This window comes from Corvus brachyrhynchos, unplaced genomic scaffold (assembly GCF_000691975.1).
Source record: "Corvus brachyrhynchos isolate BGI_N302 unplaced genomic scaffold, ASM69197v1 scaffold116, whole genome shotgun sequence".
Taxonomy (NCBI): Eukaryota; Metazoa; Chordata; class Aves; order Passeriformes; family Corvidae; genus Corvus; species Corvus brachyrhynchos.
In genome coordinates, this window is record NW_008240221.1 from 13,615,459 (window position 1) to 13,632,780 (window position 17,322).

The 17,322-nt window shown below is 40.4% G+C and overlaps 1 protein-coding gene across 2 annotated transcripts in view; it reads left to right on the forward strand.

Moving 5' to 3' along the window:
* The window catches only part of PTCHD4 (patched domain containing 4), a 92,340-nt gene extending 75,251 nt beyond the window's left edge, over positions 1-17,089 (forward strand). For both annotated transcript variants that reach the window (XM_008641816.2, XM_017745073.1), the window contains exon 3: positions 4,605-17,089. In XM_008641816.2, the coding sequence (XP_008640038.2) occupies positions 4,605-6,238 (1,634 nt within the window). In that variant the 3' untranslated portion in view covers positions 6,239-17,089. The remainder of the gene's footprint in view (positions 1-4,604) is intronic.
* Positions 17,090-17,322: the final 233 nt, after the last annotated feature.

The following is a 17,322-nucleotide window of genomic DNA, read 5'->3' on the forward strand; positions in this document are numbered from 1 at the left end:
TCCAGGCTAAACACCCCCAGCTCCTTCAGCCATTCCTCATAGTACTTGTGTTCCAAGCCCTTCACCAGCCTTGTTGCCCTTCTCTGGACGTGTTCAAGCGTCTCAATGTCCTTCCTGAGCTGAGGGGCCCAGAACTGGACACGGTTCTCGAGGTGTGTCCTCACCAGTGTCGAGTACAAGGCAAGAATGACTTCCCTGGTCCTGCTGGCCACACCATTCCTGACACAGGTCAGGATGCCGTTGGTCTTCTTGGCCACCAGGGCACACTGCTGGCTCGTGTTCAGTCCAATACCCCCAGGCCCCTTTCTGCCTGCACCTGGCACCTACATTAACATTTATTAATCTAACCTTTAGACTTGCAATGAAAACGACTTTACGGCCTTCTTAGATAGTGTGCTCCAGAGTTTAATGAAGCTTAAAGAGAGAAAGATTTTTTTTCTCTGATATCTAATCTAAATGGTTTTTGGGGTATTTTTTGAAAATGAAACCAGTGATATCTTCTCTTTCACAAATAGAAATGAGATAGACTTGATTTCTGCCCTTATTATACCTTTTTTATATTGAATATTGTTGAGTCCTCACTGGCATTCCAGTCTATAAGGGGGAAAAGTCCAATTCATTCAGTTTCTCTTTATGCTTTTCATATACCAATAACAGGCCATTGTTTGCTGGTTTTATTCTCCAGGCCATTCACCCTATTTTTTTCCAATTTTTTTTTTAAATGTTGTCACCCACAGCAGCAGTCTGGAACTAGGTAATTTTAAAGGTCCTTTCCAATACAAATCTTTCTATGATTCAATTTAAAAAATCATGCCCCATTTCAAAACAGTGCCCCAGTTCTCCTTTTTGAAGATAGATACTTTGCTGCTTCTTTCCATTCTTCTTGGACCGTCCCATCTACATTTGTCCCCTGAGATGACTGTTAATTGTTCAGAGATTGTTTTGGCTTAACTTTTAATTGATTTCTCCAGGTTGAATGAATTTAACTCAATCAAGCGGTCTTTAATCTCTCATTTCACTGTTTTTGTTTCTATCCCTATTCTCTTCCAGTTTATTTTAAATATCTGCTAATAATTAATCTTTTGTTTTTAAATTTGAGGCAGAAAATGCATTATTTATTTCCATCTTCTCTGCAGCCTCCCTTACTTGCTCTCCTACACTCACAAACAACGGGATAAAAATTTCTTGTCTCCTTTCCTTTAAAGCAGTCATAGGCCATTGCCTGTCCAGCAAATAAAAAATTGCTGTACTTCGTTCATGTCATGTTAGTACCAGAGAAACTTGGCAGTTTTGACCCAGAGCCAAAGACCCTCTGAACCTTCCTAGAACTGGTCAGTGAACTTAACTCCACTGTCAATGTTGTTGTGGCATTAGGAATGAAGCTGAAGGAACAGAATTTTATAGAGTGACTGTGTTGTCTGAATCCTGAGAACTGTCAGAAAACGTTCATGAAAAACAGATATGTATCCTTGTTGGGAGAAGTGAATAGACCTGCTTATCTGGGGAGAGCAACAGAGGCTGACTGGAAAACTTGGTATCAGAGTAATGACGTGGGGAAACCAATCAGGCAAAGATTTCCTCTTATGTCAGCAAGGGAATTACCGCATTATATTCCCCAATACCCGTGTTTGTGTGATAGAACTGAAGTTACTTGTAAAAGGAGAATAAGGGGAAATTTGACATTGGTATAATAACAATCATGAGAAAATCAGTGCCAATTTTGATACTCAAAAAAGCTAAAATATCAATAATTTTTCCCTTAAGACACTATTTGTTTTATTTGCAAAAAAAGCCTAGAGCTTAATTACAGGGTTTTAACTTTGAATGTTATCATGAATTTGGGCACACACATTAGTGCATACTCTTGGGTAGTTCTCCACACATGTGTTTGGCAATAAAGCCCCTCTCTATAAATCATTGTGTACCTACCCCAAGGTTAAATGCACCCAGGTAGTCATCACTGAGAATGTGATATGCTAACACTTATAAATTAATAGCAATTGAAAAATGGCAAAGGTGCAACTGTGAACATGAACTTGCAGGAGGATAGATAAGTGAGATGTTGGAATAAGAAAAGTCCATATTACTGTTAATTGTTGATAGAGCTGGTAGAAAAACTCTTTCCAGTGCTGGAGCATGCCCAGAGAAGGGAACGGAGCTGGGGAAGGGTCTGGAGCACAAGTCTGATGAGGAGAAGCTGAGGGAGCTGAGGGGACTCAGCCTGGAGAAAAGGAGGCTCAGGGAGAACTTTTTCACTCTCTACAACTCCCTGACAGGAGGGTGCAGCCAGGTGGGGGTTGGTCTCTTTCCCCAGGTGACAAGCAATAGGACCAGAGGAAATGGCGTCGAGTTGCTCCAGGGCAGGTTTAGGTTGGATATTAGAGAAATTTTCTTCACAGAAAGGGTTGTCAGTCATTGTAACAGGCTGCCCAGGGAAGTGGTGGAATCACTGCCCCTGAAGGAATTTAAAGGCTGTGCAGATGTGGCACTGAGGGATATGGTTTAGTGGTGGGCTTGGCAGTGCTAGGTTAATGGTTGGGCTCAATGATCTTAAAGGTCACTTCCAACCTAAATGGTGCTGTGATTCCTGTACCATTAAACTAAGCCATGCCAGGACATATGCACTCAAAGTGGTGACCAGCCAGCCTGGGCCACACCCAGCAAGACACTTAAACACTTGCTATAAACATGTAAAAATTGCGTTCTAGTCACTTGGTTCTGCAGATTTGCTCAGATGAAGGAGCCAATTCCTTCTGCTTGATGGCCCAAAAATGACAGTGTGCAAGACAGCTGTGCCTTGAGAATCTGAACAACTCACCCTAAACTTACCAGGGAATTCGAGGTCCCTTCTGAACTGAGATGCTGGTTCATAAGAAAGCAGCATTTCCACACAGGCCTTTTGCTAACTGCAAGACTTCTGTAATACTGTGTGTTTATCTTGCACTGGGGACACAGATCTGCAGTAAAGCAGGTAACATTCACAGAACCTGACAGTTTATGCTGTAATATTCCCTGTCTAGAACAGCTGTCAGGAGTCTGCTTTGGGCAACATAAGCAGCTGTATGAATCCAAACAATTTAAATCTAAGGACAAGCTCAACAGACCTTTCGTTGCACACACTTTATTATTTGCAAATCTCCTGTTGTCATATTTCTGGGTTTGATACAAGAAAATTTGCTTCGTGCCTGCTTTGGTTCATGCAATTCTTTTACTACAGAGGGTGAAGGCCCACAGACAGAGGCAGAAGCATCTGCAATCTACTTCTTTTTCTGCTCAGTAGTGTGTCTCCTTACATTGGCCAGAATTTTCTCAGGGCTAGATCCAATGTGCAGAGAATTTTGCACTTCCTGATCCAAGTTAAAATTTGTGCTTTTAATTGTTTTAATTATTATTTGAAAGCCAAATTTAATTGTAATTTGAAAACCAAACCATTTTGGATGGATTTTTTTTGAATCTTAGCTTTTTTATTTTCCCCCAAGTTGAAATTCTCTAATGGTAAAAAAAAAAGAAAATAATGTGCACGTGTGTATATATTCTTTTCAACATACACATATGTGAATATGTACACATTATACATAACTTTTGTTTGTTAACCTTTTCCAGTAAGATTAGCTTCCGTTTTACCGTTCTGTCATAAAGTTTAATAGCTGTAGACTTCCTAGAGTGTGATTGTGACAAATAAAATGAAAATGAGTCTGTATTACATTTTAGTTTGTTAAAAAATCATATCCCTAAAATACTTAGGAATGGAATACAAAGCCAGAACCTGTCATGGAACACTGACTACATCTGACTTTTTTGAGTGTCCTCTCACATGAGCTAAGGAAATTCCTTGTCACCAGGAGGAGCTCTGGATAGTAAAGAGAGAGACACAGACAACCAGAGAAAATAAACCCATACATTTTCTAGACAATTAATGTGGAACAATGGCTTAGCCAGTATTCTTCTCTCCATCACTTCCACCAACATGTCGATTTTCATACAGTGTGCAAAGTTATGTACTATCACTGAGAAGTTCCAATTTCACTCAGTAGGCAGAGAATAATGACACAAATTATTCTGGTTATTTGTACTTACAGAATAATTTTTCCTTTGTCCTGTATGAAGAGCCAAGTAGTCCCATTCTTGGTCACACCCATTCATTTCTCAAATAATCTTTATAAAATATACTCTTTGGAAGAAAATACTCTTTGTATTTTTAACTGTTTCAAGTTGAAGCCCTTAAACCTTGAAAGATGTAGTAGGATGACACAAGGAATTTCTAGAATGAACCCCAGACTTGAACCAAACTTCATGTTCTCCTTTATTTGCAGTCCATTTGGGAACTAATTCAATGTTCATTAAAATCAATTAGTGTCTTCATTTTTTTTTTGAACATGGAGAGTCTCAGAATATCAGGCCTGTTAATTTAGGCACCTGCAGATGAATCTGGTATTTAGCTTTAGATAGACACTTCACAATTTTCCATTTGCTTAACTGGTGACAAAAACATAACAAATTTCAGCAGACAAAATTTTTTTACTGCTGGAGGATGAAACACTTGGGGGATGATTGGAGCCCCCCTTGATATATGCAGACATATAAACTTCATTTTCTCATTTTAGGTCATGGAACCAAAGGAGTGTTTGAACTCCTTTCAGGATGGCGTCGGACCAGAGAGAATCTGCCTTTCAAGGACAGAGTAGCAGATGCCTACTCAGACGTCATGGTCTCCTACACGATGACAAGCTCCTTGTATTTCATAGCCTTCGGCATGGGTGCAAGCCCCTTCACCAACATCGAAGCTGTAAAAGTCTTCTGCCAGAACATGTGTGTCTCCATCCTCCTGAACTACTTCTACATCTTCTCTTTCTTTGGCTCCTGCCTGGTTTTTGCTGGCCAGCTGGAGCAGAACCGGTACCACAGCATCTTCTGCTGTAAAATCCCCTCGGCAGAATACCTGGACCGGAAACCTGTGTGGTTCCAGACCATGATGAACGATGGCCATCAGCACACTTCTCACCATGAGACCAACCCGTACCAGCACCACTTTATCCAGCATTTCCTCCGAGAGCACTACAATGAGTGGATTACCAACATCTACGTCAAGCCATTTGTGGTGATACTGTATCTCATCTATGCCTCTTTCTCCTTTATGGGGTGCTTACAGATTAATGATGGAGCCAACATCATCAACCTTCTTGCCAGTGAGTCCCCAAGCGTTTCCTATGCCCTCATACAGCAAAAGTATTTCAGCAACTACAGCCCTGTGATAGGCTTCTACATCTATGAACCTCTGGAGTACTGGAATGGTACTGTGCAAGAAGACCTAAAAACACTCAGCCAGGGGTTCAACACCATGTCCTGGATTGAACAGTATTACCAATACCTTCGAGTGGGTAACATCAGTGCAACCAACAAAAGTGAGTTTATCAGCATCCTCCAGAGTTCTTTTCTAAAAAAGCCAGAGTTCCAGCACTTCAAAAATGACATCATTTTCTCCAAAGCTGGAGATGAGAACAACATAATTGCTTCTCGTTTGTACCTTGTGGCCAGGACTAGTGAAAACACACAGAGGGAAGCGGTGGAATTGCTGGAGAAGCTGAGGCCACTCTCTCTTATACAGAGCATCAAGTTCATTGTGTTCAACCCTACTTTTGTTTTCATGGACCACTATGGTTTATCAGTAACTATGCCTGTCCTGATTTCTGGTTTTGGCATCCTGCTGGTGTTAATACTGACCTTCTTCCTGGTTATCCACCCTCTGGGAAATTTCTGGTTAATTCTCAGTGTCACCTCAATAGAGCTGGGTGTCCTTGGCTTGATGACCTTATGGAATGTAGACATGGATTGCATTTCTATACTGTGCCTTATCTACACTTTGAATTTTGCCATAGATCACTGTGCACCCCTGCTTTATACATTTGTATTAGCTACTGAGCACACCCGAACTCAGTGTATAAAGAACTCTCTCCAAGAGCATGGGACAGCCATTTTGCAGAACGTTTCTTCCTTTCTTATTGGGTTGGTCCCCCTTCTCTTTGTGCCTTCAAACTTGACCTTCACACTGTTCAAATGCTTGCTGCTTGCCGGCAGTTGCACACTTCTGCACTGTTTTGTTATTTTGCCAGTCTTTCTAACCTTTTTCCCACCTTCCAAAAAGCACCACAAGAAAAAGAAAAGGGCCAAAAGGAAGGAACGAGAAGAGATCGAATGCATAGAGATTCAGGAGAATCCTGATCATGTTACAGCAGTCTGAAAGGCTTAGAAAAATATAATAGTATATCCTCTTTTTAAAAAAGTGTTGCACAGAGATGCAGGGAAAATAGAGCAAAGATCTCAGCTGCTTGTGCTGGCCAGGTCTGACAAGGCAAAGGAAGATCAAGAAGGGGTATTCATGACACCTCAAGGTGCAAACTTTTTTTAACAAAAATAATGAAAGCGAAATAATCTCAAATGTTTCCTTTGAATCCTCATTCTCCACCAGGGAAGAGTCTGTTGGCCATTAAGTATTCCTGAGTCTCAAACTGTAGCTCTAATGGGAATTGCTTAATATGTCATATGTAGGACTGAAGCAAAGGTGGAAAAAAGAGTCACCATTAAGTAAACATTAGGGGAAAAGGCAGATTTGTTCGAAAAAATGGTCCATGGAAGAGAAAGAAACAATATTTCAAATCAGAAAATGTTACAAGACCAAGAGAGATTGAAAATGCCATGGTAATTTTTTATTTTCTTGAGGAAGTTAGTTAAGAAGAAACCTATGCACTTGGGAAGTAAATGTTTAAAACTATCTAAGCCAAAGTACTTCCCAAATCCAGTATACCTTGTATACCTGTAACACCACAATTAGAGCATTGTTGCAAATATGGGTGGGAAAGCTAAGGGATAGAGGTACTGTTTATATAGGAGAAGAAATTATCATAGCCATTTGGAAATTTAACACTTAGTTCCTTTAAATGTGACATATCACTGTTACCCCAAGAGGTCACAGCTGGTAGTTAATACCATACATATATTTTGGTATTTCTGAATTGTGAATTTCCCCTTGAGTGAACAGATCTCACAAAACTAGCCCAGGCCATCGCCACTGCAGCACTGTTTGCAGTTCCTGCAGTGTAACACTTCTGAATCCTAATTTATCGGTGTTGACATTAAATACTGAATATTAATCAAGCAGGCGCTTTAAATGTAATGATGGATTGCATTTCACAGGCACAACGTGACCGTGTAGCAGCTGAGTCAGCTCTGGAGCACCTGCGCAGTATTATCATTACATATTTGGTCCAAGGGACGAAGGGATATGTTTGCTGGTCCCTGCAATATGCTGCAGGAAGTGGGATTTTCCCCTCTTTAAGCAAAATGTTATTCAAAAACTTGCCACACACAAAAAAAACCCCACCTTGTAAAGCTTTGCATGGGGCTGGATCAACACCTAGTTGTAAGAAGACAGATTGGTCCCCTGTGGGAAGGGGAGGGGAGGGTGAAATGTCTTTTTTATTGTTATTATTATTCCTAAATATTTGAGTGTTGATCATCTGCAACATAAAGCTTTGTTATGGCAGTTGAAATTTCACAGGAGAGTGCAGTAAATCCGCAGTTACTATGTGGCACTAGAAACTGTACTGTAAAGAACTATGAATGACTTTCTCTGCTTTGTAAACTACTCAGCTCAGTGGCCCAAGGGAAGGGATGAAAACAGATCTAGCCATTTCAGTTTGCTCTTGGCCCAGTTCTGCACTGGAGCTTGCCATGTCAATCTCTCCTTTCAGTATTTTAAAAGGGCTTGCTTTCTACTCTCTGGAATATGGTATAGCATCCTCCATGAGCAATGTCTTCCTGAACCTATAGTATCCATGGGGACACTATGTAAAGATATCACTATATGGAGCGTCTATGTCTACTTTGTATGTCTTACTTGTGGGTACATTTAAAAGATAATCTGGAAGCTGTTTGCCTTCCAAAATGTGTATACATGTCTATTTGTGGCTGATAACTCAGTCTCAAACCTTCAGAGTTTGCTGACAAGGGTGTGTACATATGTTTTACTAAAAAGCTCTCTGCAAGATGTTAATTCTTTGCTACGTGACATGTCTCACATCTTCCATGTTTCATGGTTGTGGAGAGCCGGAAAAATTCACCTGCAGTACAAAAAAAAGCCATTTGAATGCCAGTTCTAATGTTCATGAGCTGCTTCTGTTTCCAAGGAATGCAATTTCACCTCTTCTCTATACTTTCTGTACTTTGCCATTTATCATTTGCCAAAAATGACCTCTGTGTTTTAGGAGTGGTCAAAACTCTGGATTGTTCGAGGAAACTTTTGAGTGCAACATGTCTTAGAGAGAGAGAAACTTTCTAGACAGGCAAAGCTTCCAAAGTTTGAATTTGAAGCCTAAACTCCAGGGGTAGCTAGATCAAGGTTGCTGGTTTGACCCAAAATATTCGAGGGCCAGACACAGGACTGATAGTTCAGTAAATAGTTCTGTAAGGTTTAGGAGCAGGGGATGTTTTAATGTTGGGTTATGGCTCGGATGTGTCTCTAACTGGGAAGGCTTTACTGACCTTGATTTGCATCTTGATGGCATTGTGCAATATCCATCCTATTTTGAACACTCCATTGTGAATGTCAAGCTTCCCATGCCTCTTTTTAGATTTCCTCCACTGCCCACACAAAACCTGGGTTGTTGCAGCACTGTGACCCTTGGCTATCACTTCTGGGGGTGTCACCTGGGAAATTCCTGGTCTTCTCTTGTACTGCCCATATGTATCCCAGGGATGTCTGTCATGCATTGTATTGAGGGAAACAGCACTTTCCAAAGCCATCAAAGCCAGGATTCATCTCATCTAACTTCAGATATTAGCAATGCAGATATTTATATCTGAACTTCCTTTATGGCCATAAGAGAGTGACAGACACTTCTGATCCATTTTATAGTTGTATATTAGGAGTAAATTAAGGAGGTTTTTTAAAATGCAGATTTCTGTCCATTGGTGATCAAGGAAGCTCAGAGCAATCAGTCCAAACACAGACAGCAGCAATGCAGATTCATCCAGACCTGGGGAGATTAACCCCACTTAAAATGACAAAATATCAAGAGAAAGAGAAAAGATTATAACCATGCCTTCCAAGCTTCAATTTTAGAGATAAATCCCAGGAATAATTCAGCTCAAATTTTATATTTTGGTTATGAAGTTTTATGCAAAACAGATTGTTTAAAAATCTGGAATTCCCTTAGCAGAAGATAGTGAGCCAAGACATCAGAAGATGTCATTATTAAAGCTGGGCTCACACAAATGAACTAGAGTTTGATGAGGAGTCAAACCAACCCCTCTCAGTGTCACACATGTGCAATAGCACTTGTATAATAGGTACCAAATACATTGATCACACACTGGGACCAGAAGGTTTTTATTTCTATGTTGATACAGGAGTAAAGCAGAAAACAAACCAGATCTTCCATGGATGTCATTTTGTTATTTTTGTCAACCAGTTTCCACATCCACCAAAAAAGACCAGTGCATCTGTTACTTCTGCAGATACATCAGTCTCTGTGGAGCAAGGAAAATTGGAATAATTTTGGGATGGAGAATCCACATTTTTTTAATTCTTCCACTTCATTTTGCTTATTTTTCTTTCAATTATTTTCAGTACATTATACCTTATTCTACAGCACCTTTTCAGTTCAACTGGAGCTGCATAAGCACCTGTGAAGAAAGCAACATAGCTCATGCCAAGCAATTTGACACTGATACATGCAGCATACTGGATCTTCATTACACACCTTTTTCCCCAGTTACCATAAATCCCCTGCAATATTGTGCATATTCCTTTAATGTCTGATTTTATATATGGTCTAGATAATCTTCCAAGAACCCTGTGTGTATCTCCTGCTTGGTTTGGTTTCATTCCCTCAAAGTATATTGCTTTGAATTCATTGTTCAGATAACTCTGTTGAAGTCAACAGAATTATTGCCATGATATATTTGACTTTGCATGTCTTCTGTCTGGTAAGAAGTGAAACCATGACAAATGAGCCTCTTACATTGTTGGTGTGCTTGTTGAACAATATATCTATCTATACTCTATAGCCATAGTTGCATGCTGCACTTGGGCGGCTGCAGTGAAGGTCTATTTCTTTACACCTTGCTTTGTGGGCTATTTTAACCTTAATCTATTCCTCTGTCTTTCCTTTTTTTACTACAGTTAAGTCTTCTCCTCTGTAGTCCATACTTGATGTAGGTTTAAATTGGATTTTAGGAAAATATTGTTTACTGTGAGGGTAGTGAGGGCCTGGCACAGGTTGCCCAGAGAAGTTGTGGCTGCCCCATCCCTGGTTGTGTCCCAGGTTGGGTTGGACAGGGCTTGGAGCAGCACACAGTGTGCTGCCCATTGCAGGTGGTTGGAACTAGATGGTCTTTAAGGTCCCTTCCAACTCAAACCATTCAATGTTTCACAAATTTATTTCCTAACAAAGCAGTGCATTTTTAAGGTCAAGGTAGATACAGATGCATGGTACCTTGTGTGCATAATTTAAAGAGATGATCTTCAGGGTTATCATTCTCAACTTTTTACTTCAAACAATTTCTATTTAGAATGTAACCTGCCACGTGTTAATGTATATTTGAAGTTCCTTGAACAACTTTAGTTTTGAAATTCTCTCTGATGGGAAGGAAAAGAACCAGGGGGAAAGGAAGAATATGCAGTTAAGTGGTTGTGTAATCAGCGTTCTTTTTTTCCCCCAAAGGCTTTCACTGCTCTACTCTTAATTAAGTCACACTGAGTAGTAACTCTAGCATAATTAAGATTTATTTCAAAGTAGTTATTCCATATTTCACTATGACAAGAGCCTGGCTTATTGTCATTATGCAAGTACCATGCTAAGTCTCTGATTAATTTTTCAGTAATTATAAACTTTAATAAGTTATTTTTCATTGCAACACTAGGTTTTTGAGTACTTCAAGCTCCCATTTGATCTCCTAGGAAACACTGTAAGGAAGCAAAGTTAGGCAGTCAGTGAGCAAAAGATGTGTAGTGTTGCTGGGGAAAAGGGATTCTCCGCAAAGAGGCAGCTTCTCCTCCAACAAGGCTTTAAACGCTGATGATCAGGATATCTGAGAAAATTAAGGTGAAGTGGAAACCAAGTGAAACATTGTTTGGAGAGTATTGTAACCAAATTATTATAGACAGATAAGACTTTTATTCTTCTTTCATAATGTCTCACACAGACAAAAGGAATTTGAACAGGAAAGCAAACTTGATATGGAAAGCAGCTCATCCATCACCTAAAATTATTCTTTTCACTGTAGTCTTGCGTGAACCATGCCACAGACTGAGTTAGTACAGGTTGTTCCACCTCAGTATGGGCCTCTCCATGGCCTGTTTTCCATGGACAGGGAGGGAGGGATTCCATGTTTGTTTTCACAAACCCTTGAGGAGAAGATTCTGAACTGTGTCCTTACCTGACAGAGCTGTGTGGGTGAGAGCTGAAATATGCAAGCACAGGTATTTCGTGCCCCACTTGTTCTCTCTCTGCCTTCTCATGAGCAGCAATATCATGAACCCCTGGTACCAACCCCACGCTGAGCGCTGGAATTCATCATTTCCCCAGGAGTAACTTGGAATTTGTGATCACAGCAGCTCACAGGCTAACACAAGCTGATACAACTCCAACCAAGATTTTAGGGGCTTTTTTAAGGTGTTCTTTGAGAGATTCCCACTTCTCACTACAGAGCCCTACACATCACCTCACCTGCCCAACAATGGAGAGGTGGAAATTCTTCTTCTGATATGGCAGTCAGGTAAAAGAAAATCTTCTGTAAGCCTTTCTTTTTCATCCTAGAGGCTTTTCCCAAATGCAATCTTTTTTTTTACTCAGTCACTTCTCCATCTCTTTCTACCTCCTTCATGGTTGAAAAGCAAAGGATCCAATGTGAAACTTGGATGCTCATCCTACCCCTAGCGATGCAAAATATCATTAACCACAAATTTGAGATGGGTTATGGATGTTCAGATCAAGCACAAGGAGCTGGCTTTCTTGCCCACACAGGCAATCAAAACCCTGCTGAAAACAAGTAAATGTGAAGCAGTTCATCTTTCCTAGCTCTCTTTGTTTCCCGCTTTGACATACCAGTGTGTCCACAACACTATTCTCATTTTCTTCCTGCTTCCTCATTAAAGCAGAGTTTCTCCTCCCCACTCTCTGACGCTATCTTCCTTTTGCAGCTTAACTTATTTTGTACTTTATTCTTCTCTGTGTGCTCTCAACCTCTTCAAAATTTCCCTATTTATTTTTGAAAATTCTGGGAGCATAACTGTTGAAATAAATGGAAGATGCTTCAATGCTTCAAAGTACAGCCTGTGGTACAGACCTAACTAATTTATAACAGAGCCCAAACAGCTAAATACTTTCTTCAGACAGAAAAGTGTCTGTAATAAAACTCAGAAAAAAAATTAAGACTATATTTCCATTTTTATGAGGTTTTTATCTCATAAACTTCTACTTCTTGTGATTCCTTTACTCTAGGCATTTATTTTTCAGCACAATTTTATCATAGAAATGCCTAGTTTTTCTCTGCTTTTCTGTCTCAGGAAAAAAAAAAAAAAAAAAAAGGATATTTCCTCATGCCCTCAAAAAGAAATTATTACCCCCAATTGGAACAATTTTTTGTCAAATTTCTGTCCAGAGCACATTTTCCAGGCTAGTTGTACAAACCTCTGGAAACAAGTATTCTAGTGGAAATGCTGATACAGCCGTAACTACAGAAAAATGATTGGTACCTCAACAGTGTCCTGCTTAATTTCAACCCCTCTGCACCAGCCTGCTGGATTTCCAGGCAGTATTCCTAACATGGATTGATAATTGTCTCCTTCACCATGTCGGCAATATCAGCATGTCAGTGTCTACCCTGCTTACATAGCAAAATCATGAAGAGATTAGCCCAGCTTTTGCTGGAGTGAGGAAATATCCCAGGCTAAGGCAATGTGGCAGCCCTCTGCTCTAAGACTGATTCTCAGCTCCCCATCTATGTGTTGGATACTGCCTGAGTTCCTCTGTAAAGGACAAGAAGTATCACTTTTCTTTCCATAAGCAGTCTGAGAAAAGGACATGAACTATTTTAGATTTAGTCATGGATAGATATTTTTTACTTGGGAATTTGAATAGAGATGTCAATCAAATAGAGTAAAAGTCTCTATGAATAGAGAAATCTTAGTTCACAACATCTTGCAATTCTGACTTGATGCTTCTCTGATCTTATTTTCTTTCCTCAATAAGGACTGAACTTTTTTCACACTTATCACATTGAAGATAATCCCTGACCTACAAAAACACCCTGTCTGCCAGAAGCAGACATTCTCTTGGAGGAAATCCCATTGGTTTCAGTTCCATGTCAAGGGAGATTTTGCAGGATTTTGCCAAGCAGTGGTGTTAGTATGTACCTCCCCAGGCATAAGCCCTCATTCCCAACATGCAGACCCAAATACTAAATATGTAGGATTAGTGGGATGTGTGATTTTGCCTCTACTGAAAAAGAAGAGGTCATTGCAAAATTCAGTTCTGAATTCACCATGAGGTGGAAAAGCAAAGAGTGTCCAAGGAGTCAGCCTTGCAGTTATTGTACCTGTGTGAGAATTTCAAAGAGGGCTCATCCATCTCTGAAAGCTTAAACAGGGACAGTATCATGCCCTGAACAAGAAGTCGTTCTCTACTCACTACCTCAGAGAGCCACACGGCTCCTGAACAGCATCATGGAGCCTGACCTAAGTCCTGGACATGATAAAGTTGAAGCACAGAACTTAGAGTGCACGTTCTTAAGACCAGGAGATTCCAGGTTTTGCAATGACACAGGTACTGGAATTTAATCTTCACAGCTATTAAGCACCTAGAGAAGTCCCTGGCACAGCTTTGCTCTGGAAAACGAGCTCTCTCCCCAGCAATCCCTGGGCACAGTCTGGCTGCTGCCATGTGCCAGGGAAAATTCCCACCAGACAATTTATTTACACTTACCCAATTTTTAGACTACAGGACTGTTTTATGGTATGGACAGTGACAGACCACATCAGCCTCCTTCAGGGCTGCAGAGCAACCGTGACATTGCTTGATTTATTCTCAAAGTTATAACTTTAGACAGCAATGCAGCCTATGCTCATAGCGGTCTTTTACTTCTGAAGATCTTCATCTGGCAAAGTACTCAAGTAAATGATTTAGTTAATCAAATTCTAGAGTCTCATGGACTAGGACATCTTTAAATTTAAGCATATGTTTAAATACTGAGCTAAATAAGGATGCACTTATGTCTGTGCTTCAAGTTAAATAGGAGCTTTGCAGAAAAAGAGGCCTTAAAAGAAAAGGCCTTTTTTCCCATAACATAGTAAATTCTACAATTATAGTAGCAATTTCACAATATGTAGAAAAACCGTGCCAAGCACATATATTTTTCAGGGTTTCCATTTCCCTGATGTAAGACATCTCAGGGACATTTTAGTGATTTGTTACAGTAATACAACACTCAGGCAAGAACAAAGCCTTGCTGAGCACTTTTTCGGGAAAAAAAATAGCAAGATATTTGACTCAGAATGAGAATACAGTATTTTATGATGTTAAAGCTCATTTCTTAAAGAAAAAATTTAAACTTTTTATTTAATGTAATTAATTGTTTCTTTCAAGTGACACACTAGAGAAGTGCTGGATATGCCTCTATTTTGAATGACAGGAATTGCTCAGTGAAGTTAAATTCAGCTTTGCAAATAAAAAAAGATAACACCCCCCACCAAAAAAAAAAAAAAAAAAAAGCAGGCTTTGTGCCCAGTGTAAAATTTGTCACGACATTATCTGTTGCTTTTTAATTAAATATGAATGGTGACATAAATAGGACAGAATTGGAGAATCACATGTCCTGAGGCTGCATCTGGTAAGGAACAGTTATGTACACCAAGAAAAGAAATCAAGTCTCCACATGTGCAAAAAACAAATGCAACTGCCAAGTCATAAACATGGTGAATAATGCCATTGGCTTCAGTGGAGCCATCAGGATGCATATAAAGACATGAACATAAGTCTTTTCCAGTCTGAGGACTGGGATAAACTGGTATTCTGATCTGAAAAGGAAAGAGAACTTCTTAAGGTAGACATTTCCTCAAAGCCCTTAGAAAGATTCAGTGTAACTAATCTCTGTTTCTTCCAAGAACAATGTTTTTTGAAAAATTTTGCCTGAAAACATAAACTCAGTAGGTACACAGGCTCTATAAGCATTTAAGAGCCTAATGACAAACAGTGTCCTTTCATGAAGTAATTCTTCCCCTGGGATGTCTGTAGCAAATACTTTATGGGAGCACCATAAAGTGACCAGATGGAAAGGGACATGTAAAAATCAGATATTAAAGATGTCCCTTCCCAGGCTGCAGTCAAAGGAGAGAAACATGCACTGCAATTCCTTGAGCTGAGGTGGATACTTTAGGATGAGGGCCCTCACACAAGGCTGGCAGCAGCTGCCAGAGCTGGAGAATAGTTTGGGATAACCAGTCCATAATCCTGAGGGTACGTGCATAAAATCAGACTCATCCCTCTGAGGCATCTCTGTTCATTGTAACTGCAATGAAAACGCTGAGAAGTAGCTTTGGGGTGATGGGCAGTAACCAGTTTGACTGTTCTATTTGTTTGGTGGGAATTAGGGTGGGCCATTGGGGCTCCAGGAGGGCAGCTCAGTGACTGGAGCAGCACAAACAAGGCAGCTGTGAGCAGCCAAGAGTCACTACAACAAGGCCTGAATTAAGCAGGTTCTGTAAGGAAGATACAGGTCATTTTTTCCCATTGTTTGTTTCCACTTGCCCTTTTATTTTAATGCAATTCTTGTTTTGTTTTTTGGGTTTTTTTAAGCCCATAATGGTCAGCTTTCCTACCTCCCTTTAAGCTGCAGAATTTGGTTAACCTTTTTTTTTTCTTTTTTGGTATGAATTTAGATTAGATGTTTAATTACTGAGATTTCTCAGGTGTAGGTAACTTTACTATGCTACGGATAAACAGCATAAGTCAATATTGATTTTCCTCCCTTGTAAAGCTCCCTTGTTGCTGAAAACTGTTAACATTTTTCAACATTCTACCATGGCCATATTTGTATAACAGCCTTTTACTGAGCTTGAAATTCTATACCAAATACTTATGTCTTTTAAAGACTGAAATCTTCAATAAAATATGTTACTCGTAAATATTAGAATTTCCCCTTTCTTCAATAGGAAAATATTCTGTATTAATCCATATTACAGGACCATTTTGTCAGGTGCCTGTTGCCTTACATTTAGATTTAGAGGAAATGAACAGGTTTCTCTTAAAAGCAAATGTGGAGCTAAGACCTTGGGCAGCAGCAGGAACTGGCACCTCTGTCCTCACAAGATGTACAGGGCATTTCAGGACTTGGGAAGAGTGGGTCAGAGCCAGGGAACTGGCAACCCTGAGCTGGCATATGGTCCCTCACTGATTATCTGCAGATAGGCAATTTACAGGTGCCCTGAAGCTGTGTGAAATGCAACCAAATGTTTCAATTTCCCAGACGGAGCTGGCGACATAATGGTCTCCCCAGAACATAATCAGGTTCCATTCCTCTCCAAACACTCCTGCCAACAGATCCTTTCTCACTGAGATCTCTCTTGCTTCCTCGTTCAGCCTTCTCCCCGCTCCTCACTACCCCAGCAGCTCTCAGCTCCTCTTCCCACAGTGGCAGAGTTGGAATTTCAAGCCCTTCCAGTGCAAAGGCATGGGGATATCCTTCCCAGGATTTCTTGACCATCTCTGGGAAGACCAAGTGGATCTGCCCACACTGCACCCAGAGCTGTGCCGTGGCTTGGAGGTCTGCCCCTGCTTCTGTGCTACCTCTTCTCTTGCTCTTGAAAGTGCAGGTGCATGAGCATGCCCTGGAGTTAACAGAGAGCTTCTAAAAACACATGAAATAATTCCCACATTCCCTTACATTTCCTCTACCCAGTGCAAATGGAAATCTTTGGGTTTTGCCTTCTAGTCTCTCTATCCTGAAGTCCTGGTCTGTGGTACCCCATCAAGAGGGAACGTACTGGGCTAAGATTATGTGTCTGGCTTCCTTTCAAATGGAAACTGGCAGAAAACAGAACACAACAAGTTTCACCTGAGTGTGAGGAAGAACCTATTTACTGTGAGGGTGACTGAGCACTGAAACAGATTGTCCAGAGAGACGTTTTGGAATCTCTTTCTCTGGAGATATTCCAAAGTCATCTGAACATGATCCTGAGTAATATGCTCTAAGGGACCCTGATTGAGGGAGGTTGGACTAGATGTCCTCCAGTTGTCCTTTCCAACCTGAACCATTTTTGTTTCATTT